General features: G+C 44.7%; 1 protein-coding gene across 3 annotated transcripts in view; it reads left to right on the top strand.

The window, feature by feature from the left end:
* The window catches only part of AP3D1 (adaptor related protein complex 3 subunit delta 1), a 31160-nt gene extending 8734 nt beyond the window's left edge, over positions 1-22426 (top strand). Inside the window, exons 3-32 of one of the 3 annotated variants that reach the window (XM_062014832.1) lie at positions 453-533; positions 825-905; positions 1203-1310; positions 1652-1781; positions 2538-2677; positions 2932-3005; positions 4341-4390; positions 5289-5338; positions 5712-5760; positions 6315-6460; positions 7143-7291; positions 7385-7615; positions 7762-7993; positions 8263-8408; positions 8545-8686; positions 9153-9224; positions 9985-10060; positions 10567-10772; positions 11446-11519; positions 13504-13711; positions 14427-14489; positions 15040-15138; positions 15598-15747; positions 15879-15926; positions 16280-16469; positions 17541-17629; positions 18646-18731; positions 19169-19290; positions 20015-20094; positions 22245-22426. In XM_062014832.1, coding sequence (XP_061870816.1) covers positions 453-533; positions 825-905; positions 1203-1310; positions 1652-1781; positions 2538-2677; positions 2932-3005; positions 4341-4390; positions 5289-5338; positions 5712-5760; positions 6315-6460; positions 7143-7291; positions 7385-7615; positions 7762-7993; positions 8263-8408; positions 8545-8686; positions 9153-9224; positions 9985-10060; positions 10567-10772; positions 11446-11519; positions 13504-13711; positions 14427-14489; positions 15040-15138; positions 15598-15747; positions 15879-15926; positions 16280-16469; positions 17541-17629; positions 18646-18731; positions 19169-19290; positions 20015-20094; positions 22245-22259 — 3387 coding nt within the window. In that variant the 3' untranslated portion in view covers positions 22260-22426. Of the gene's footprint in view, positions 1-452; positions 534-824; positions 906-1202; positions 1311-1651; positions 1782-2537; positions 2678-2931; positions 3006-4340; positions 4391-5288; positions 5339-5711; positions 5761-6314; positions 6461-7142; positions 7292-7384; positions 7616-7761; positions 7994-8262; positions 8409-8544; positions 8687-9152; positions 9225-9984; positions 10061-10566; positions 10773-11445; positions 11520-13503; positions 13712-14426; positions 14490-15039; positions 15139-15597; positions 15748-15878; positions 15927-16279; positions 16470-17540; positions 17630-18645; positions 18732-19168; positions 19291-20014; positions 20095-20402 lie in introns of those variants that run through there. The other 2 variants (XM_062014831.1, XM_062014833.1) reach the window with 2 other exon arrangements.
* Positions 22427-22526: the final 100 nt, after the last annotated feature.

Raw genomic sequence — 22526 nt, 5'->3', positions numbered from 1 at the left:
GTGGAGGCTTCTTCTCAGGAGGTTTCCAAACCCACCTGGACACATTCCTGTGCCCCCTGAGTGAGGGGAACCTGCTTTAGCAGAGGCTGGGGCTGGAGCAGCTCTGCAGGGCCCTTCCCACCCCACCATTTGAGGAATCTGTGAAAAAGTTGTTTTCAGCTGGGTTATTTCTTATGTGCAGTTCCATGAGCACTTGAAAATGGTGTTTGTGTCTTTTTGCACAGCCCTTTGTCAACAAGGGAAGGAGGGAAATACTGTTAATTGTTTTTTGTGGTGTGTTCTGGGTTTTTATAAAAAGCCCCACTGACAGTGATGCTGTGTGTGAGTGGTGTAGGATGGAACATTACTCAAACTTGAGCCTTATTTTTGGGCTCTTGTTTCACCTTCAGGTCACTTCCACCTGTTTTCTTGAGTCTTATTTCAGAAGTTCACCTTGCTTTCTCTGCTCACAGTTACAGATGCTGGGCTATGACATCAGCTGGGCTGCTTTCAATATTATTGAAGTCATGAGTGCATCAAAGTTTACATTCAAAGTGAGTTCTCTGTGTAACTACAACTGTAGTTTTATTATCCTTAAGATAGTTTTCTTCTTATTAAGAGATGTTACTTGTCTGAGATGATTCTTTCCTGATAGAAACTCCCTCTTCTAGAGAAAATGGCTTTCAAGAAAAGGGTTCTAGGTTTTCATGCCTGTTGTGCAAGCCTGCTGCCCAATGGTTCATCATTTTAGTGTTGCTTATGAAGACAGCAGTTGTTGCTCATCTAAACGTTGTCTAAACTTGCTTTTTTAAAAAAATCATCTCTTTTTTTTTGCCACTTTACAGAGGATTGGTTACCTAGCTGCCTCTCAATGCTTTCATGAAGGAACTGATGTCATCATGTTGACAACTAATCAGATCCGAAAGGTAAACTTTGTATTTCACTCCTTCCTTTTTCTTTCCTTGCACTGTTTCCTTGCTTGTATTTTCAAGCTGTACACAGTATTAGATATATGTAGGATTTAATTACGGTGCCTCCTGCCCGTTGTCAACCCCCAAGCTGCCTGTACTGTAACAGCTGTTGGAGAACATACCTGTTCATGGGAATATTTATGTCACCAATGGAGTAGAAGCTCTCGTTGAGTGAATAAAACTATTCTGAGAAAATAGTTTCTCAACATTCTCTGTGATCTTAAATTTTTGAGCCTGTTTTTCCTTTTTTAGGATCTGAGTAGCCCTAACCAATATGATACTGGAGTTGCACTGACTGGCTTGTCCTGTTTTGTTACTCCAGATCTTGCCAGGGACTTGGCAAATGACATCATGACACTGGTGAGTTGAGAAGACTGAAATAACTTTTTCCTGTAATTAAGGAATGTTAAATTGTTCAAATCTGTTAAAGTTAGAACTGTTACACGTGAAAACTGATGCTTTGTTCTTGGGAGGATTTTGGGGAGCCTTTACAGACCTTGATTAGCTCCAGAGGATTACCTTGTACATCTCTGTTCAGTGCTGATGGCAAGTGACAGTGTTTTACTCTCCCCTCAAAGCTGAGTTTTCTAAAAGGAGTGGAGTTTCCTAAGAAGTTTTCAGATAGGAGTGTGGACACACACCTTGAAGAACTCTGGAAACACAAGTTTGCTAAGAGCCTGATTGCAAGTGTTTCTTTACAGATGTCTCATACAAAGCCTTACATCAGGAAGAAGGCAGTGTTGATCATGTACAAAGTCTTCCTGAAGTACCCAGAGTCCCTCCGTCCCGCATTTCCTCGCCTTAAAGAGAAACTTGAAGATCCGGATCCTGGTGAGTGGATTTTAGTAAATGACTTGAGCTCTGAAACCTGTAGGTGTTTGTGATCTTTGAGCTTGTGGAGAGAAACATCCATGAAAAATGCTGTGATCGTTCTTTGGAGACTGCTTCCCCCCTTTGAGAAGTCCATCAGCATCTGAGAGTTTTGACAGATGTTGTCATATTAAAAATAAAGTCTTTAAAATGCTCAGGTCTTACTTCAGACCCAAAGCTGTTGAAACTAGATCAGTGGATTAAACCTTAACGGGACAAAGAGACTTAATAATTCCTGGTTTGTTGCTTAACTTGACTACTGAAAATACTTCAGAACTTACCCAGTAGATTGTTCAAGGGCTCGTTGTTTTATGCTGTGTTATTTAGATATGTTTAAATCCACTTTAGAGAAGCAAGAGTGTCTGGAAGCTTTCTGGTGGATAGGACCGTTGATTATAGTCTGTGGCCCACAAAGTACTGACAGTGAAGAGGGAAAGAAACTGGCAGTGTCTTGTTCTTTCTGAGGCTGCACCCAAAGCAGACACCCAGCTTGCTGACACTGCAGAAAAGAGCCAGGAATTTAAATCAAATCCTTTCTCAGTTTGTTTTTGCACTCTTGTGTTAATTCACTGTCTCATGGTTGTGTGGCTGAAACATTCCTCTTGGATACACAAACCTGGACCTTTAGCTGCTTTTGTTCTGGGGGTTCTGCACCAGAAACTTCAATTACAATTAAGGCATTGATGAGATTTCTGCTTTCCTCCTTCTCTTTCCCAGGTGTGCAGTCTGCTGCAGTAAATGTTATTTGTGAGCTGGCTCGACGCAATCCCAAGAATTACCTTTCCCTTGCTCCACTCTTTTTCAAGCTGATGACATCCTCAACCAATAATTGGGTTCTCATTAAAATTATAAAACTGGCAAGTATTCTGGATTTATGTTTGCAGCTTTGGGGTTCTCATTACATAACCTGGGGTGTGAGAATAGGTTTCTTGCCTGGAGGTACGATTGGCATCAGATTCAAAGAAAAAGAAACCAGGAAATTGAGAGAAATGAGAGAAAAATACTGCAGTGTGGCTTGGTTTTAATAAATGAGCTGCAATTTAAATCATGTTTTTATACTGTTTGAAAGCAGCTATTAAATCACTCTCTTGTCTGCACTTCTTTTTAATAGTTTGGTGCTCTTACTCCATTAGAACCTAGGCTGGGAAAGAAACTGATTGAGCCTCTGACCAACCTCATCCATAGGTATGTATGATGCTGTTTATTCTGGGCTGATGAAGTGCCTGTTAGTTGGGGCAGGAGCTGGGGCTGCAGAGACATTTCTGAACTCTATCTTGAGTCTCAAAATATTGGCTTCAAGTATCAAAAGATAATCACATCAGAACAATTTCTGAAAAACCTGAGTGAGATCAAGTACTTGAAAGGAAAATTTTGGGGGGGTTAAAGTGTGATGTTACGCAAGAGTTGTTAAATGGAAAGGTTTGCTTCCCTTCAGATACCTTAAACAGATACCTGTGTAGCTGTGAGAGCAACTCTAGCCAAACCAGTTCTGTCCCTCCTCCTAATATATCTGTAAGGCTAGTTCCCAGTAGACAAACCAGCAGCCTTGGATCCAAGTACCTAAAGAGGGGTTTTAGATAGAAATTCAGCAGGGGGAGGAGGAAGATGGACAGTATGTCTTCAGTCCTGCCTGTTCCTCCTCTCCCCCACTGCCACATTAGTAATTTGGTTTATTATTTGTGAGGACTTAATGTTGTGTAGTTTGGTCTCCATTCAGTTGTTTTGAATCTCATATCACTTGTGCATAAGGTGAACCACCCTGCCATCCTCCAGGAAGTGCTTAAGGAGCGAAAAGCAGCTCTCCTGGTTCTGAGTGTGCTAGAGCCACGTGTACAGAGTGACCTTCACAGTATCACTCCTGCCTGCTGCCTCCAGTTGTTTGCTTTAGCCTTGCAGACTTTGTTTCTGGAATCTGCACCTTTGTTACTTGTGAGGTTCAGTGTGTTTCCCCCTGGTGCAGATCAGGATTTGTAAGTGCTTTTGCAATCCTCAGAACTGCATTGTTTGTTGTGGCAAAAGTTGTCTTGAATTCAGTTTTGAAGGAAATCAGGCATGGAAGAATGGGTTGCTCAGTTAGGGATGAGCAGGTGTGAACCTTCATGCCATGCCAGAAGAGCCTACTGGTTGTGCATGACTTTGCTTTAGAGAGGGAGACTTGAGGTTCTGCAGCTGCCTTCCTTCTTAGGAATTTTTGACCTTGATCAGAGAGTTTGATTTGATCCTGGGACAAGATTGCTTCAGTGCAACTGTAACTTGTCCTGAGGTTTTGAATAACTGCTTCCTTCCCTGTTGCTTCTGTTACTTGCTGCTTCTGAATGGGTTTTAAACATTCAGTAGCCCTTCCCTACCCCTTCCATTAGTTTTTAAGTGAGAATCATTTCATCTTATTTGAAGGTATATGGAATAGAATACTGCCAGTTTCTTGCGCAATTAAAGGTGTTAACTAGCTCCTGGATATTGCTGACAGCTCTGCAAAATGTGTTGGTTTATTCCTTATTTAAAATATTTGATTTCTTTCAGCACCTCAGCCATGTCTCTGCTGTATGAATGTGTGAACACAGTAATAGCAGGTGAGAACTGAAACTTGTAACCTGCAAAAAAGCCATAAAGAACCTTTGTCATCAATTAGCACTGTCTGTAAACCTTTTTTTGTAACTAAGTATTTTGGAGCTGAAGCAAATCTGCCTGGCAGACTTTGATTTGTGTTCTGTGTAACTGTAACTGAAATCCTTTGCTGTCAGTCTCTGGGGCCAAGTTACTGCACAGATGTTGTATTTGCTGAAGGATGAAACAAAGCACAAATGATGGATGATTATTTATGATAATGATGAGCAGACTTATTGTTTAACTCTACAACTTCACATCTTAAAGATGTGGTATAATTCCTTAAAAGAGGTAGTTGGAATCACTGATTTACAGTTTCAGTTTTTCTGGGGAAGGGATGTGAACATTGCAACGAGGATGGAAAGAGAAACAAAGGCCAAAAGGGATAACACAGTATTCCAGCTCGGACTTGTCACTTTTCCTCTCCTAGTGTGGAAGAAAAGGGTTCTTGACATGCACAGTTTGGCCATAAGCCTGTTTCTTGTGGCTGGTTTGGATAATGATGGAAGAAGCTGCTGTACTGGGTCAATTCAAAAAGGAAAGGATGATCTGTCAGTCACTGTATATTTGTTCATCCCTACAGGGGTATGTGAAATGACATTATGATGGGGGGGAAAAGAAACACAGAGGTCAATTCTGTTGTGGATGAGAGTCAGTGTCACTGAGATACAGTAGGAACAACAGTTTGTGTCACAACCTCGTCTCCTCCCTGCAGGCCCCCAAAAGTCCAAGCAAACAGATGATCAACAAAATAAAGGGGCCTCTTTCCTTGTGAGCTGAGCTAGCTGTTGACATTTAGGTGTTGTGGTGTTGCATTCGTTCTGAACGCAGAAATACTAACTGAACTTGGTATTTGTCTTTCAGTCTTGATCTCTCTGTCCTCTGGGATGCCCAATCACAGTGCCAGCATCCAGGTACAACACTGGGGTTTGGGGAGGAACTTGGTATCACACAGTAGAGCAGAACAAGTGCTATGGAGAGATGAGATTGTGTTCCACAGCCAAAAGTTAAAGCTGAAGTGCTCACTCAGGTGGAATCTTACAGACTGAAGCACTTCCTATATAAATTCTCTTCTTGCTTTGTGCTAAAATGCAGATTCTTTTCACTTAGAGTTTTTTCTAACTCCTGTTCAGCTGCTGCTATCAGTATAATCATAGAGAGATTCCTTTTGTTTTAAATCAGTGCAACAAGACCCTTTTACCTAGAGGCCTAGGCTCTGTCAGAAATTTTCCTTGTGTATTGAGTGAATGTTATGAAATCATAAGCATGACGTGGTCTCTCTTCCAGCTTTGTGTTCAGAAGTTGAGGATATTGATAGAAGATTCTGACCAGAACTGTAAGTATGTTGCTTGTCTTCATGGAAGCTTTTAGCAACCAAGCACTGGGGAGATGGCCACAGTCTTAAAGCACTGAGCTGTTTCTCCAAAGGGCTTGTTCAGTGTTGTAGCACCTGGTATGTTGGAAGCAATTGCTGGGATTTTTAACGTGGAAATGATTCTGACAGTGAGCAATTCTTTATAATGAGCTCTTTGAAAAACAACTGAGGTGAATTATTACTGCTGCTTCTGGTCTTATAGTGGAAAACAAGATTATTTCCATGCTGAGTGCATCCTAGGATGCCTCTTCTCCAAACCCATAGCTTCCACACATTAAATGTGTATTTTTAAATTACTGATAAGACTTGAGGTGCAGGAAGACTGTGATGAAGGTTGTGTGTGTAATTGTGTTGTGTGTGTAATTGTGTATGTGGCTGCATGCCTGTGTGTGGAGTTGGGAAGTGAAGGACTGCAACCTGTGATGCAGTTTCAGCAGCACTTGGTGTTGAGGTTTCACACTCAGCACAAACAGTGTTTCTATATTTGGAAAGAAGTTTTATTTTGTCTTTCACAGTGAAGTACCTGGGACTGTTAGCTATGTCCAAAATCCTGAAAACACACCCTAAGTCAGTTCAGTCTCACAAGGATCTCATTCTGCAGTGTCTGGATGACAAAGATGAATCCATCCGACTCAGAGCTTTAGATCTCCTCTATGGCATGGTATGTTTCTGCATGTATTTTGGTCACTCAGGACACTGTGCTGCCCTGTCCCTCATGCACAAAAGGATCATGATAGATATGCCTCATAGCTTCCTATTGTAGAGAAGAAAGAGCAAAGACAGAAGAGATGCCTGTTGTCTGGCTCTCCTCATGAGATGAGAATGTCTTCAGTGAGCTTTGATCAGGACAGTGGCTTTAATGTCATTGCAAAGAGAGTTGGAGTTCTTTCTTAGTTCCTGTAGGTTCAATTCTTCTTGTTATGTCTTTAGTCAAAAGAGGAGGTGAAAGTCTGCCTTTTTACTCAGCACTACCTCTGAGTGCTGTCCAGTGACTGATTGTAGAAATACTGTCACCTATGTTTTTGTTAGTGAGGTATTGCACGTGGACCTATGGGGAGAGGGCAGCTGGAAGCAAAGAGTCACAACAACTGCTGATGTTTACTGAATATTTTGGTCACTTTATTTAGACACAAGTTTCCTGAACAAGTTAATACAGCCAAGTTGAAAAGAGATAAATAGGTTCCTTTTCTTGATTGTGACCCAAGTTGGAGCCTAGAGATGTGGTTCTGGTCTCTTGTTAGCACATGACACAAAGCCAACAGCTGCTTTAAGGGCATTCAAAGGACTTGGCAATATGGGAGATGGATTAGTTGTGGTTCAACCCTTCATTAACTCTTTAACAGGTATCAAAGAAGAACTTGATGGAGATAGTGAAGAAACTGATGATTCATGTGGATAAAGCAGAAGGGACAACGTACCGGGATGAGCTGCTGACCAAAATCATAGACATTTGTAGCCAGTCCAACTATCAGTACATCACAAACTTTGAATGGTCAGTGGCTTGATGAGCTGAACTTTGAGACTGTCAGCCACGATGCTGCATGATTCTCTGCTGCTAAGGTTGCATGCCTTTCACTTCTTGCAGGTACATCAGCATCCTGGTGGAGCTGACCCGCCTGGAAGGCACACGGCACGGGCATCTCATCGCAGCCCAGATGTTAGATGTGGCCATCCGAGTGAAGGCCATTCGCAAATTTGCAGTTTCCCAGATGGCCATGCTGCTGGACAATGCTCATCTCATAGCCAGCAACACCCAGAGAAACGGCATCTGCGAGGTGCTTTATGCTGCTGCTTGGATCTGTGGGGAGTTCTCTGAGTAAGTGCAAACAGCAGGCCTGAGGCACTTCTTGTCTCTCCAGTCCTGCCCACTCGTGCAGGAAGGCACAGCTCTAGGTACAGGGTGTACAACTGATGCAGTGTTGAATGTTCTCAGTTGCTTTCACCTGTCTGATGTCTTTATAGACACCTCGAGGAGGCCAACCAAACTTTAGAAGCAATGTTGAGGCCTAAAGTCACAACTCTCCCGGGCCACATCCAGGCAGTCTATGTGCAGAACATGGTGAAGCTCTACGCGTCCATCCTGCAGCAGAAGGAGCAGTCTGGGGAAAAGGAGGCAGCCCAGGAAATCACCCAGCTGATGATTGAGCGTTTGCCTCAGTTTGTACAGAGTGCAGACCTAGAAGTTCAGGAGAGGGTAAGAGAACAAAATTGCTTTGGAATTTATCATTATCAAGTCTCTCACTTGGAGTGTGTTTGTAACTTTCTAGGATGAGCATGTCTTATATAAGCCATTGTTACCGGTGGAATGGAGCATTTATTCTGCACTAGCTCTTGTGTAACTGTAACCCAGTGACAGAGTGGGGAAGAGGGGTGACATTATCTTCTGCTGGTTTCCATTGAAGTTGATTGTTTGGGTCAGTTTGATAATATTAATTCTGAAATTACTTGTGCATTTGTTTTTAGGCTTCTTGTATCTTGCAACTAATAAAATACATTCAAAAGCTACAAGTAAAAGAAGTACCTGTAGCTGAGGAAGTAATAGCACTGTTTGCTGGTGAGCTGAACCCTGTGGCTCCTAAAGCACAGAAGAAAGTACCAGTTCCAGAGGGGTAAGGTTCCATCTCTCTCCCAAAGCCTTGATTAAACTTTTAAACTCTTAAGTAGTAAAGCTAAGCATATGATGAGGAGCACTAAAGTACTATGGGCTACTGAGTCAGGTGGTTTGTTTACTGCAATTCTTACCAGCTTGGACCTTGATGCCTGGATCAATGAACCTCCATCAGACAGCGAGTCTGAAGATGAAAAGCCCAAAACAATTTTCCATGATGAGGAACAAAGGCATTCCAGACACAGACAGCCAGAAATTGATGAGGAGGAACTGGCCAGAGTGAGTGAAATGTTAAAACTCTTTTTTCCCTACGTAATTCAGTAGAAAAGTTGAGTGCTACTAAAGCAGTTGGAGCTGTTGTGGGTTCCCTGTGTAGCCAGGGAGCCTTTCTGCTCTCTGCAGCTCAGGAAATCTGATGACTTGTTGTAAACAAATTAAATGCATTGTGGCTTTTGTAACAATCCGCCCTGCAGAGCGAGGTGTGCAGTGCAGGTTGTGTTGGAGCAGACAGTCCTGAGGATGGACGCTTGTGCTGGCTCTGCACCTGCTCTGGTTTTTCCATACCTCCTCTGCTCCTGTGTTCTCTGTATTAGCAAGAGAAGCAGCATCTTTGCTTGTAGATTTCAGCAGGCTCTATGAATTACTGTAATGTGGCTGTTCTCAGTGGTGATACCACTTTTCCTCTTCTGACCTTTTGTTGTCATAGGGAAGATGTTTCTAACTACAAACACTCTTTTGCTTTTAGCGTCGAGAAGCCCGGAAACAAGAGCAGGCAAACAACCCTTTTTATATCAAAAGCTCTCCTTCCCCTCAGAAGGTGAGTGGGTCTGGATCAAAATACCTTGCTAACCTCTCATACTTGTGTGAAGTGACCCAGTATCACAAGAGCAGGCAACCTCCTGTGAATCTCAGCTTAGAATTAAGGAAGTGATAATTGTCACAACTCCCATGAAACAGTAGTTTGGAACAGTCTGGATTAAATGCTTGCACAGCATTTGTATCTCAACAAGGACTTGAAAAGCTGCAGAGAAACACTTCTCTGTGTCCTTGTGTCACAAATTCCTGTGCAGGTAGTTTGTCCCAGCTGTGGATCATGGAAGGGTTGAGGTTTCTGGGTGCTTCATTAAGATCAGTGAAGAGAAAGTGAACATGCTCCTTGAACATACAATGTGTTACAGATCAAAAGGTCATTGTAGTCTCTTCCTAATACCTTCTCCAGGGAAAGAACCTGCTGTATTCCCTGTGTAGCCTAATCCATTTTCCTCAACTCAAGTCTCAAAATGTGTGTTTTGAAGTGTCGAATTATGAGCAACAGAACAGAAACCAGCAGTTCCTCAGAGTTGCAGCAAGCTTTCTGCAGGGCAGGAACGGGGTTAAAAAAGGGCAGCTGAAAGAAGGGTCATCAGCTGGCTTTAAAATACCCTCTGCCACCACACAGGATTTAGTACTGAGCTATTCCATTCATATCCTCTAAAGTGTTCACTTGCAAGATGAAAGTACTTGATGTTTTGAGATGTATCTGTTGATACAGATTTGTCTGGCAATGCTTAGACTGTAACAGATTCTCATTTCCTCAGCGATACCAAGACACTCCAGGTGTGGAACATATACCTGTGGTCCAGATCGACCTTTCTGTCCCCTTAAAAGTTCCAGGTGAGTGCAGCTAATCTTTCACATTAATTACAGAAAGTCAGTGAAGCAAAAGAAATAATTCCATCTTCCCTAGATTTTTAAGGGCAAGGAGCATGTTTTTCATTAGACTTTCAAATGTATCTCCTGAACGTGCATGTGCTTGAAAATTTGCAGTCTGAGGGCAGTTTCTCTTAAGACAGTATTGCAAGTAATTGAGATGAAGTATATTGTGCAGCCAGGTCTAACAGGGGAGCTGGTCACTGTCTGTGTAGGTGACAGTCACCTTTGGAATGTCTTAAAGGGCCGATGAAGGTGATGAGACAAGAATCAGGGAGCAGGATCGTCCTGTTTCTGGAGAGGCAGAATGAGACAGCAAAGCTGGTGCTACAGGGGCTGTATGTGGATGATGTGGAAGCAGAGAGGTGTTGATCCTCCTAATTCTGGGGAGCTAGAAGCCAAATTCACTCCATTTGGTGATCAATGCCCACGTGGACTGTAGCCTGACAGCAGTTTGGCTTCCTCTGCAGGAATGCCGATGTCTGACCAGTATGTGAAACTGGAAGAAGAGCGAAGACATAAACAGAAACTGGAGAAAGACAAGAAAAAGAAAAAACAGAAGAAGGAGAAGGAGAAGAGAGGCAAACACCATCGCCATAACTCCCTGCACACCGAGAGCGAGGAGGACATTGCTCCAGCTCACCACGTCGATATCATCACGGAAGAGATGCCAGAGGTCGGTTGCTTTGGCTGGTGCTTTGAGCTGTGGGCTTCTCTGTGTGCTGCTCTTGGGAGATTGTTCCCCAAGAATTTGCAGCCAGTTTGTATTGCTGCAGTTCAAGAGCTCTCATTTCCTGCAAAGCTGGTTAAGAAATGACTGATTGAGATGGTGCTAAGCTGTTCTTTGCAGGGAGGGAAATCAGTGTCTTTTTGTGCACAAAGAGACAAAAATTGCCACTGCAGCTATTAAAAAAAGAACAAACAAAACAATATGGATCTCTGCTATAAAAGTAAGCCTGTCCAAGTAGTCACTTCATTTATTCTCCTCTGCTGCTTCACTGTGACATTAACTTACTGTCTAGTCAGCACATTTGCAGCTGATTATAATTAATTGTGCATGCTAATGATGCAATCTGTATTTGTCCCTAAAGTTTCCTTTAATCAAAACCAAGCAGCAGTGATTCAAATCTGTAGTTTCTGAAGAATGGTTTTCTGTTCTAAATTAATCTTGTAACTAGATGCTGCATTGAAGTGTGTTGTTCCTATAGCTTACTGTGCCTGACTGCCAGCTGGCCTGATCCAGGCTTAACAATCTTCAACTAGTTTGAGCCATCTAAACCTTTCGTTTTGAAAGTTGAAATTGCCTGTGGCCTGCTGCTTCAGGGATGGTCTCTTTATCTCTCCTGCAGAATGCTTTGCCCAGTGATGAAGATGACAAAGATCCCAATGATCCATATAAGGCACTTGATATCGATCTGGATAAGTAAGTGACAGTTTTTGTGTGTGAATTTACTGAATTGCCAACCAGAATGCATGAGAGCAGGTCTGGGGCTGCACAGGCAAAAGCACTACATGTAGTCCATGTCTCTGGCTGTGTACTGGATGTAACCCTAGGTGGACATTCAGTGTGGTTCCACTGTTGGAAAATGTTGAGTGAACTGCCCATCATAAATGTGACCAGAGTCTGAGCCCCATTCAACTCCTGGAGGCCTTTACAGTATGAGCACCCCAGGCTGCAGTGCAGCACACTCTGAATCCCTGCATGCTCCATCCTCATTACCAGTGGCCTGTGAAGTGTTTGCACATGGAGATGTTTTTTTAGTTGCTGTTTTATAAAATCACTGCACTGAAAATAACTGCTGCTGTATGGTCCAGGGATGTCTCTGATAGGTTTCAAAGACTGCACAGGCACATGTGTGCATATGTAGTGTCTCTCTCTGATAACTTTGAAGTGTGTGCTGCTCTCTGCAAGTCTCAGGTCTGTAGGGCTTTGGCCCCTTGTGACCTTGAAAAAAACCTGATGTAGTGTTTTGAAGAAATGGAACTTTCTGATAGACTTCATTTTTTCATCTGAGCTGGTCACATTCCTCTGAGTCTGCAGGGGACAAAGGCAGAAAAGGAAAGAAACTTCTGACTGTAGACTTCATATTTGCATGAGGAGCCTCAACAGCAAACACAGAGCAGAGCAGTTGGAGTGGGGTGCTCCAGGAGGCATCTTTGGACTTGTGTGTTGTTCCCAGCCATTCTCTTTCCATTTCACATGAGTCACTGTGCTCTCCTGTCATATTTTCTCATGTCTGTCCTCTCTCTTTCTTTCTGTGCTTGCACTGCTCTGTCTGTGTCACGCTCACATGCAGTCTGATTTCAGGGAAGCCTTCCAGGTAAGAATACACTGTTCAGTAACTGACCTTCTTTGCCAGGTTGGTTGATTTTAGTGGACAGCACTGAAATTATTGACCCTCAAATTAGTCTGAGTTGATTTCATCATTGAGTTTCAGCACTGATCCTAGTTCCTGTATGTGGATGTGACATGTGACATGCATGTGACATACCTTAAAGATGAGATCTGGTTACTGTTCAAACAGATGGGGTCCATCATGACCTTACAGGGTCTGTTTCAGAGCAAAACATTATCTGGTCTTCCTGCAATATAAGCAAAAAATTAAGGCAGATGAGACCATTAGAAACCTCCCTGAACTGATGTTTGGTGCTCAGACATGAAAATTAGTGTTAAATAAAGCTGTAGAAATAGAGAGGCAGTGGTGAGTGTTTCACGGGCTTCTGGACAGTGTTTGACAAGAGAAGTGCCACTTCAGTGGTGGGGTTTTCTTCCCAAGTGGTGGATTTGGGAGACAGTGTAGGTCTGAACTACTCCTCATGGTTTTTGGAAACAGATATCTGAAATGAAATGCAACTTGTTAAAATACAATGGTAGAGTAGAGAGTCATAGTGTAAACTTCCAAAATAAAACAAGTCTGTGCTTAAACCAATTTGCAGTTGGAGTGATCAGTTCATCATTAACAGCAGAACCCACGACCTTCAAGGGCTGTTTGAGCTGTGCTGTCATTCCACTGCTTGAATTTCCACCCTGTTGCAAATGCTTCCTACTTTTCCACATCTTTTGCTCTTCCATTTGAGAGTGGTTCCACAGCAGTGCAGCATGATGCTAAGTGTGTGTATTCTCCTGTGGGTATTACTCAGCCTGCAAGTTTCTTCCAAGTTACTGCTTTGAAGAGTGTCAGGTGTCAACAAGAGCTTGGCTCTCAGTCACCTTCAGATTGCTCCTGTTAGCTTGTAATCCCTGAGAGTGGTGTCTGTAGTTACATAAATAAACTCAAGGTACAGAAGTATGTGCCAATGTAAGTTTTTTGGGGCCCAACTCTCTAAAAACATACCTAGTCTTGGACAGACCATTTGGGCTCGGGGAGGCTGCTTGCAGAAGGGTAATGGTCTCTTTTATTTTTAAGACCCTTAGCAGACAGTGAGAAGCTGCCAGTGCAGAGGCACAGAAATGTTGAGACCCTGAAGTCACCAGACTCAGAAGCTCCCCTAGCAGAGAAGAAAAGCAAGAAACCAAAAAAAAAGGAAAAGAAACACAAAGAAAAAGAGAGAGAGAAAGGAAAGAAGAAAGAGAAAGAGAAAAAGGCAGCAGAGGAGGAGGAAGAAGAAAAAAAGGTAATTCTCCAAGGCTTATACTGGTTTGGAAACAGCTGTTGAGGGCCACATTCATTGCTGTGCTTGGTTTGCTGCTCAGGAACATCCATGTTTGACAATTTTAGCAGCTGCATGTTTTCAACCTTTGTTTCCTTACATTTGTACAACCCTAAGAGCAGGTATTTAAAGATTCCTGTTAATGCAATCAGCATTTACCTAGCCTCACAAGTTAGCCACATTCCATTGACTGCAGCCTACGCAGCAGATCTTCCAGATCCAATTTGGAAGCTGAGTTCACTGATATTTTGTCTGTTATTGAGGTAGGAAACTCTTCAGCAGAGTATATGAAGCTGACATTTGTTCTACATCCTATCCCCCATATACCCCAGAGCCTTTCAGGTATAAAGCCTGATGTGAGTTGTCAGTTACTCTGAAGACATGAAGTGTGTTTTCTGTTACCTATCCTGCAGAGATGCACTTTTCCTCTAAGGTGCAGCCAATGTGCTTTGACTACCTGCAGATATTGTTGTAGGTAGGGTAATTGGCAGTAATTAAGCTTCTTGAACTGCTGGCTCCTAGATGTATTGCAGCAGCTGTTTGTGAGCACTCTGGTGTGATGCATTTCAATGAAAACATCAGGTTCTAATTTAATGGATGGTTTTTCATTACATTTTTTGAAGAAAAATAGTATCAAAACAACCATACTGATGTGGGGATTTTTTCTCCTGAAACTCAGGGGGAAGACTTGGATTTCTGGCTCTCCACTGCTCCACCACCTGCTTCCACTACCCAGCCCCAGGTAAACATCTCCCCATGTCACAGGAAACCTTTTCTTCCACTTGCATCTTAGCTGTGATACGAGGGCGTTGTCATGCTGCAGGAGAGAAGGGAAAGATAGGCTCCATCTCCTCAGCTTATTGCTATGAAGCAATGACATTTTATCTCCTTAGTTTACAGACAGTGTACTGGGAGGTTTCAGGCTCACTCAGCTGTGCAGATCAATGGATAGAAATGCAGATGCAGCTATGGGCTCAGTGCATTTTAATATTGTTGCTGGTTTTTAATACTCTGTTGTTGTGTGGTGTTATTTCCTAGTGTGAGCTAGACACCAGCAATATTCATAGACATGAGACAATCTGTGGAGGAAGAGACAGGGACTACAAGGGGATGGATTCATTGGAGGGAATCTTTTGTGTGTCTTGTCCTCAGGTGATGCAGAAGCATAACATGAAAGGGTTAGTCTACTGTAGCTTTTGAAAGGAGTGTCACTTAAAATCTCTTCTGGTGTGGGATTCAGTTGTCTCAGCTACACTCCATTAATGGCATAATCCTTCTGCTGATCCCCTCAGAGCCAGCCTGAAGTGGGGGGAGCTCATGTGGCTGAATCACAAGAGGTAGAAAAGGAAGAAAGGGAAGAGCGAGATGAGGAGGAGGAAGATGAAGGAAAGGTGAGTGGTTGAAGTTACTGACACCCTTAGACATGTTCTTCTGAGTTCCATACTCCTTAAAAAGCAGCACACAGGAGTTAGCAGCAGCATGCTGTTCAGTGTAGTGACCACCTGCACACAGGCAGCAGTGGAGTGTGGTGTCTCAAGGAGCTTCTAACACTTCCTAGTAAGAGGTTGGCTGCTCCCTGAGGCAAGGCTCCAGGTTGCTTTGTGTTAAGGTATTGTCATTTGGGTGGGAAACAAGGGGTTTCTGGGACTCAGCACAGAATGGCAACTGGGCTTTAAGGAATGGGAGCTCTCTTTTGGGTTTCTGCAGTAGCAGGAAACTTTGTGCAGTCCAGAAGGCTGCAGAGAGTGAGAGTGTAGAGTGTAAAGACTGGTAAGAGGGGTCAGGATGTAATGGCCAGAAATACAGGGTTTCTTTAAGAGTTCATTGTAGTTTCTTGTTCTTCTTGGTAGAAGTCCTCTAAGCATAAGAAGAAAAAGCACAAGAAAGAGAAAGAAGAGAAATCAAAGGATAAAAAGAAATCCAAAAAGAAGAGTCATCACAGCGAGGAGGAGGCAGCAGAGTCAGTGCAGAATGGAACACTAGATGATGAACCACTACCAGTGAGTAGCTGTGCCCTGGCAGCCCTTGCCTTGGGGGAAAGGCAGGAGCTAAAGTGTTTGTGGAGGAAGGAGAGTGACAGCTCCTCTCAGAGACACCAGATTGCCACGATGATTTCTTTCTTGTTTTGCAGCCTATGTCCAGTTACCGCCTCCTTGCTGAAAACACCTACGTGAAAATGGTGAGTGCCTGGGAGCTGAGATCCTGAGGGCTTGTCTTCCTGTGCTCTCTTGGGGAGGAGGGACGGTGTCCTGGCTTGATGTAGACAACATTCACCTGAAGAACTGTTTAAATGGCAGCAAGCAGAAATGTGGCAAAGCTCAGTTTCCATGCCTTTAGATGTCCCTTGAGCCAGCTCTGAGGTTGCTGTTTTGCCCCTGGTGAGCAGTACCATGGAGCTGATCACAGTGTGCTTGTCATTGTCCTGTAGCTACAGCAGATACTTTCTTTTTGAAGCTTGCTTGATCCTGATGCTGTGTTCTGCTGTTTGAAGTTTCTGAATCTCCCATGTGACTCTTTCTCCTTCCTTTACAGACCTATGACATTCAAGGAAACCTCCAGAATGATAGTCAAGTTACTGTCTCTGTTATCTTTGAGAACAAAAGCACTAGCTTCCTTAAGAGCATGGAACTAAATGTCCTGGACTCTCTCAACACTAAAATGCTCCGACCAGAGGGATCATCAGTACACGACGGGATACCTGTGCCCTTCCAGCTGCCCCCTGGTATGCCCAGCTTTGCACAGGGTTCTTGGAGTATGTCTAGTCCTGCACTGCCCTCCTGTGGAAAGAATTGTTTGAACTTCTTGCTACTTGCTGTTTTCCAGAGACTGCCTTAGTGTTTGCTGGGCTTTCACACGATTCACTGGAGAGAATAAGCCTTCTTACAGTCTGACTATAAATGCAGGTGGTTCTGGGCAGCAGGAGCAAAACCTGTAATGTAGGGCTGGGAGTCTCAATGTCTGAGTTGCTTTTTCAGGTGACTGTTGGCTGTCACACATGTGAACATGCCAGCACTGTCAACAAGGAATCCAAAACTCAGGAGGAGTTTGCTGTGAGATATAAAATGAAATGAAGTTATTGGTTCATGAACCCTTAGAATCCACTCAGGGTTTATTCCTGAGCTGTTGTTCAGTGTTTTGATGGCCCCATGCAGTGGCAGTTAGGGATAAGTGTGTGCTTATTTGGATGGAGAGCTGGGCCCTTAAAAAATAGCTGAGATGAAGGAAAATGGCTTCATGTGCAGTACAGCAGGACAGATGCATCACTGACCTTCTTTGAGTCTCAGTTCCTTCCCCAAAGAGTGAGTTTGAATACTGACACAGCTGACAGGTTTTGAGATGCAGTGGGTTCAGGGTGCATTTTGATCCCCTGTGGAAAACACTGGAGAGGCTTTTTTCATTCTAAGGCAGTTCCTGGCACAGACTTGTATTTGAAAAGCAAAGCATTAGGATTCAAGTTAGTCCTGAAAACTATATAAAAAGCTGTGTGTTTGTTCCGTGATACAGATTAAATCTGTTGCCACTGACGTACTTTGCCCAGGCACTTGCTCAGTAACCTCTGCCAGATGCCAGCTCTCAGTGCTGCTTTTCAGAGACCCAAGAGCCAGGTGCTGCTGTGTTAATTCACACAGACACTGTGCATCTCAGTCTCTTCCAGTCACATGCAAAACTTCAGACTTGGTTCAAGAATAGTCAGCATGTAAAGCCTGGCTGCAATTAATCACTTTATTATACATGACTTAGAGATGGAAACCGTTTTCTGACCTGACTTCTCCCTCTCCTCTCTTCATGCTAGGAATCTCTAATGAAGCCCAGTTTGTGTTTACACTTCAGAGTATTGTTATGGCTCAGAAGTTAAAAGGAACACTGTCCTTTATAGTCAAAGTAAGTGCAGCTTTAACCTCTGTGCTTCTGCTTCCTTTGGATCTGCATAAGGGAGCTTGACTTGGGTGGAAGGCACTGCTTTAGAGCTTTTATTTTAGGCATCATTTCATCTCTGCTGCACCAACCCATTCTGTGATGTGAGAAGTATTTTTACATGACATCTTGTGCAAAGAGTGTCCCAAATACTGCCTAAGCATGTCCTGAATTGCTCATTCCTGGCAGTGTGTGAGCAATGCAGCCTGAAACGTGTGCCACATTGTCAGCTAGAAAGTCACTGCCGCGGTGCATCTGCCAGGAGAGGAGGTCACCCAACCACTCAGAGATGCAGCCCAGAGTTGGGCTCTTCTGACCTGGGTTGCCCAAAGATCACATGGACACTGCTGCCTGGTACATGGCTGGACAGTTGGCAATGACAATTAGATACAGTCAATGAGGATGGAAAAGCAGAACAAGAGTGAGGTTAGCTGAAGGCAATGTTTAATAGGTATCAACCTGTATAAGACTGTGTGGGTTTCTAATCCTACTCCAGTAAAAATCTTAACGAAGGAGCTGATGAACAGCTCGAAGGAAGTGAATGGAGGCAGCTGTGGCTCCCTGTGAGTCAGCCAGTGTCTTGGTGTCAAGCTGTACTAGTCCTGTTTGCAGTGCCTCAGAATCTGGGACATCAGTTCTGACTTTGCTTGGCAAGTACTGAACTGTCAAACCACAGCTCCAAATGTTAGTTTAAATTGAGTCTGCTCACTGTATTGCAACAGATTGCACAGGGAAATACAGCCCAGTCCCTCCAGTTGTGTCCCTTCTCTGCTCTGGGTGGATGTATCCACTTGGTGCCCAAAGCTGTTCTCGAAGTGGCCTGATGTTGTAGCACGACGGCTCTTCTCAGACTGCTCCTGCAGGCCCAGCCAGGGTATATCAAAGGGAACTGAGCCCTGAAGTCTTGTTTGGTAGATGGGGGTGGTGCCTCCTCTTGCTGCCTTGGGGCTCCCATTCATCTCCTTTCCTTTGACCTGTTGCAGAATGATGAAGGTTCAACCCATGAAAAACTAGATTTCAAATTGCACTTCAGTTGCGCTTCATACTTGATCACGACGCCTTGCTATAGGTAAGTGCCACTCAGGGAGCACAGCACTCGTGCTTTCACTGCCCATGAGGAGCTGAGCTTTGGCTGCAGGCCATCTCTGCAAGATACACAGCATGCTTTTGACTTTGGCTGCTTGGGATTGCTTTGGTTACAGTTCAGTTCTCCTGTGTAATGTTTGACTATTAAAATATGTCCAGTGACTTGAGTTCCGTCTTCAGGCTCAACTGTAATGTGTGCCCTGTAGTCTGGCAGAGGTCATGTGGAAGTAGCTCTGGTTTGAGGTCATAGGGTGCTCCAGTGGAGTCTAGTGCTCATATTTGCTCTAAACTCATTTTCCTGGAGCTTGGTAGTACTTAGACTTCTGCATCCTGAGATGTCTCAAGGTCTGCATGGGGCTGCTGTGGCAGACTTCACTTGAATGTCTAGTACAAGTGTTTACTTTCCCTCCTGTTTTGCAGTGATGCTTTTGCCAAGCTCCTAGAGTCTGGGGATCTGCACATGAGTTCTATTAAAGTAGATGGAATTAGCATTTCATTCCAGCATCTACTGGCAAAGATCTGTTTCCATCATCATTTTTCAGGTGGGTATTCCTCGGTGCAGAACCTCTTGCAAAACTGCTGCTGTGCGTGGCCAGTGGCAGGCTCCGTGGCCTCCCCAGGGCAGCTGATGTCCAGATGGAATGAACTTGGGAGAGGAGGTTTTTTCCCAGTTGTGTGATACCTCGGTATCCTCAAAGCACTCAGTGTTCTCCCCAGGGAACTCTCCCTCTGTCCCTGTGGCTTTCCTCCAGTCCACTGAGGCACATGCCAAGTATCACGGGAGCAGCTTGCTGACAGTTAGGGCTGAAAGTGTTCTCTGGAGGGTGTGCTTGATCTTCAGGGCTGCAGCCTGCCTCTTCCCCAGTGGTGCTTTCAGTAAGGGAGAGTGTGAGCTACTCAAGCTTGCACTTACTAATCAAAACACAAGTACTGGCTGAAGCAAACCAAATGGCTGTTTCATCATGCTCTGGTGTATGCATTAGAAGTTGCCTCACTGAAAGTGTTTCTGGGGAACAGATCTACATTCTGATGAGTGTGTTTTGCTACAAAACACTTGCAGCATACTTAAAAGACAAATGACTAACCTCCTTATTGTGAAACACCCCTGATAGGAGCCAGGCACATACATCATCTTAACCCTGACTTCCTCCTCCCCTCACTCACTAGAAGCTTCTGTTCCTTGAGGCCAGGCCAAGCAGAGGTTTCTCTTGCTGAGGAGCAAACCTGCCATGAGAAGCCCCACTAAACGAGCTGCTTCCTTTGCAGTTGTGGAACGTGTCGACTCCTGTGCGTCCATGTACAGCCGCTCTATCCAAGGCCATCACGTCTGCCTGCTGGTGAAAAAGGTGAGAGCATTGTGCCATCCTGCAGCCAGACCTGAGGGAAGCCAAGCACAGAGAGGGTTAAACGCCCATTCACCCTGGGCCAGTTCAAATCTATGTAACTTCCTGCTGGGCTGCTGCCAAGCTCCTGCTGCCCATGGGCTTTGTGCTGCCTGGAGGCTGGTAGCAGCACTGCTGCTTGCACAGACTGACCTCTTGGCTAGGTCTGCTTCATCCCCGGGCCAGCTCCAACAGTCCCTGAGCTTGGTTGGGAGTAAAGTTGTCCCTGCTTAGAAGAGGAGCTAACTTCTTTTTTCTTTCCTCTTGCCAAGGGAGAGAGCTCCGTGTCCATAGATGGGAAATGTACCGATTCCACCCTGCTTAGCAACTTGCTGGATGAGATGAAAGAGACATTGTCCAAGTGCTGAATATTCTTTATCTATTGTTCCAACTACAAAAACACAACCTAATGTGTAAAGATGAGCAGACCCAAGTGTTAAGTTTCTCCCTCTGTACGCATGTACTACCCTGGGGCACGTGCTTTTCGGTTCACTCCACCCTTGGGTGCAGTTTAGACATTTTAAGGCTGTATGTTACCTTTTTATTTCAAGACTTTTTACAGACTGTGGTGTTAACCCTTTCTAGCCCAAAGAGATCCTGGTGACATGACTGGAGGAGGGAGGGAGGGAAGGGCACTATTTATTCAGCAGCTCCTGAGGATCCCATAACCCTTGTCATCTGCCTGGGACGGTCGACTGAGCAGAACTGTCAGCAGTAGCACAGTCTGTTGCTTGTGCTTGTTGCCAGAGAAGGTTGATTGATCCTTAGCCATGGAATATGTCTTCAGGGCTGCTGTAGTTGATGTATATTTCTAGCAGAGGCTGGTGCTGGACCTGAAGGCCTCTTTTGGGTTTTTTTATATGATTTATTATTATTATAATTATTATTATCTCAAGATCTGTTGTGATCAGCCTCTGAACATCCTCCCTCTCCTGAGCTAACCCACAGGAGCCCTGTGAGAACTGGGATGTTTTGGGTTGTCTGTTTATAGTAGTTGCCTTGAGCCTTAACCTTCGTTTCCCGACAGCTGAAGGCGTAGAGTGAGTGCACGAGGCAGGCTGAGGTGTTACTGGTTGGTTCTCTGCTCCTGTTGACCACCCCAGCAGATGGTGTCTGTCATCCCTCTCCCCTTCGAGCAGCCTCCTCTGATGCATTTGAGTCCACTTCAATTTCACATTCCTCAGCAGTTCAGAGTGTAGCAAGAAACTGGAAATCCAAAGGGGTCTGTTCCTGCTATTTTTCTTTCCCCATTTTGCTCAGCAGCTGAGGTTGGCCAAGCCCAGGTTGGAGCCTGCCCACGTGTGCAATGCCCTGTGCCCCTTGCAGCTGCAGCCCCTCTTCTCTCCCCCTGGGCTGGAAGCCAAATGTGCCCTAGCGTGGTTGTGCTGGGGAGGCTGCAGCAGCCTCTGCTCTGAGGGGCTCGGGGGTCCTTAGAGGGGAGGAAGGGAGGCTGTGCAGAGCAAAGGCCATTCTGCACTACTGCAACCCCATGGACTTGCTGATTGAAGGGGATATCACCATGTCCTTTATGCTGATGCCTGATTGATGTTCTCCAAAATCTCTTGCTTTCCATCTTCTTTCCCCCTCTGTTTTTACTTGCTGTTCCAAGCAAACCCAGAACACACCTGAATGGTTTTGCTCTGGGGTGAAGACCTCTTGGTTGCTGTTCCCAAAAAGGCGTCCCCGGGGGGGGGTTGGGCAGCTCTGCCCTTGTCCAGCACCACCACCACCACCAATGCTGAACCAAAGCCCACACAGGGAACAGGACCAAGTGTTGATCTTCCTCTTTGGGTGGATTCCTGTACTTAGAGGTGTGGCCTGTGCTCCTTGCTCCTGCCAGGGCACAGGGGGTTTGCAGAGGCTCAGCTCTGGTGCCATCACCAGGACCAGCTCCGTGTTCAGACCACACTTGTGTCTGGGGTGTTTGCAGCAGCGGGTGCTGCTGGCTCAGGGGCAGGTCCTGCTGTTGGTCAGTCTCCTGGGGTAGCCAGTTTGTGTATTAGAAACTGAACATATTAAAATTGTCTTAAAAGATAATGTTGCTCCATTAGTGGGTTTATTTTTAATTCATGGATGAAAACTGTCACTTTAGCATGTAGAGTCTTCTCTTACAGAATCCTGTGCAGTGATTCCAGGCCTCTGAAGCTGTATGATGTGTTCCAGTCACAGGTTTATTTGCTATCGACATTCCCTTAAAAAACAACAAAAAAAGAGACAAAAGAAGCAAACACCATCCCCCAGCTGCTGTAACGATTTTGTGTCGAGATGATCCAATAAACTTTCAAAACAAAGATAACTTTTTCCTTGGTCGATGATCCTGTGCAGGCCGTTGCTGGGGCAGGGCGGAGCAGCGGCGCTCCGGGGGCTGCCCCCTCCTGCGGGGCCGCTCCTGGCAC

This window comes from Colius striatus, chromosome 25, assembly GCF_028858725.1.
Source record: "Colius striatus isolate bColStr4 chromosome 25, bColStr4.1.hap1, whole genome shotgun sequence".
In the NCBI taxonomy this organism is placed as follows: domain Eukaryota; kingdom Metazoa; phylum Chordata; class Aves; order Coliiformes; family Coliidae; genus Colius; species Colius striatus.
This window is presented reverse-complemented; position numbering and strand designations above follow the sequence as displayed.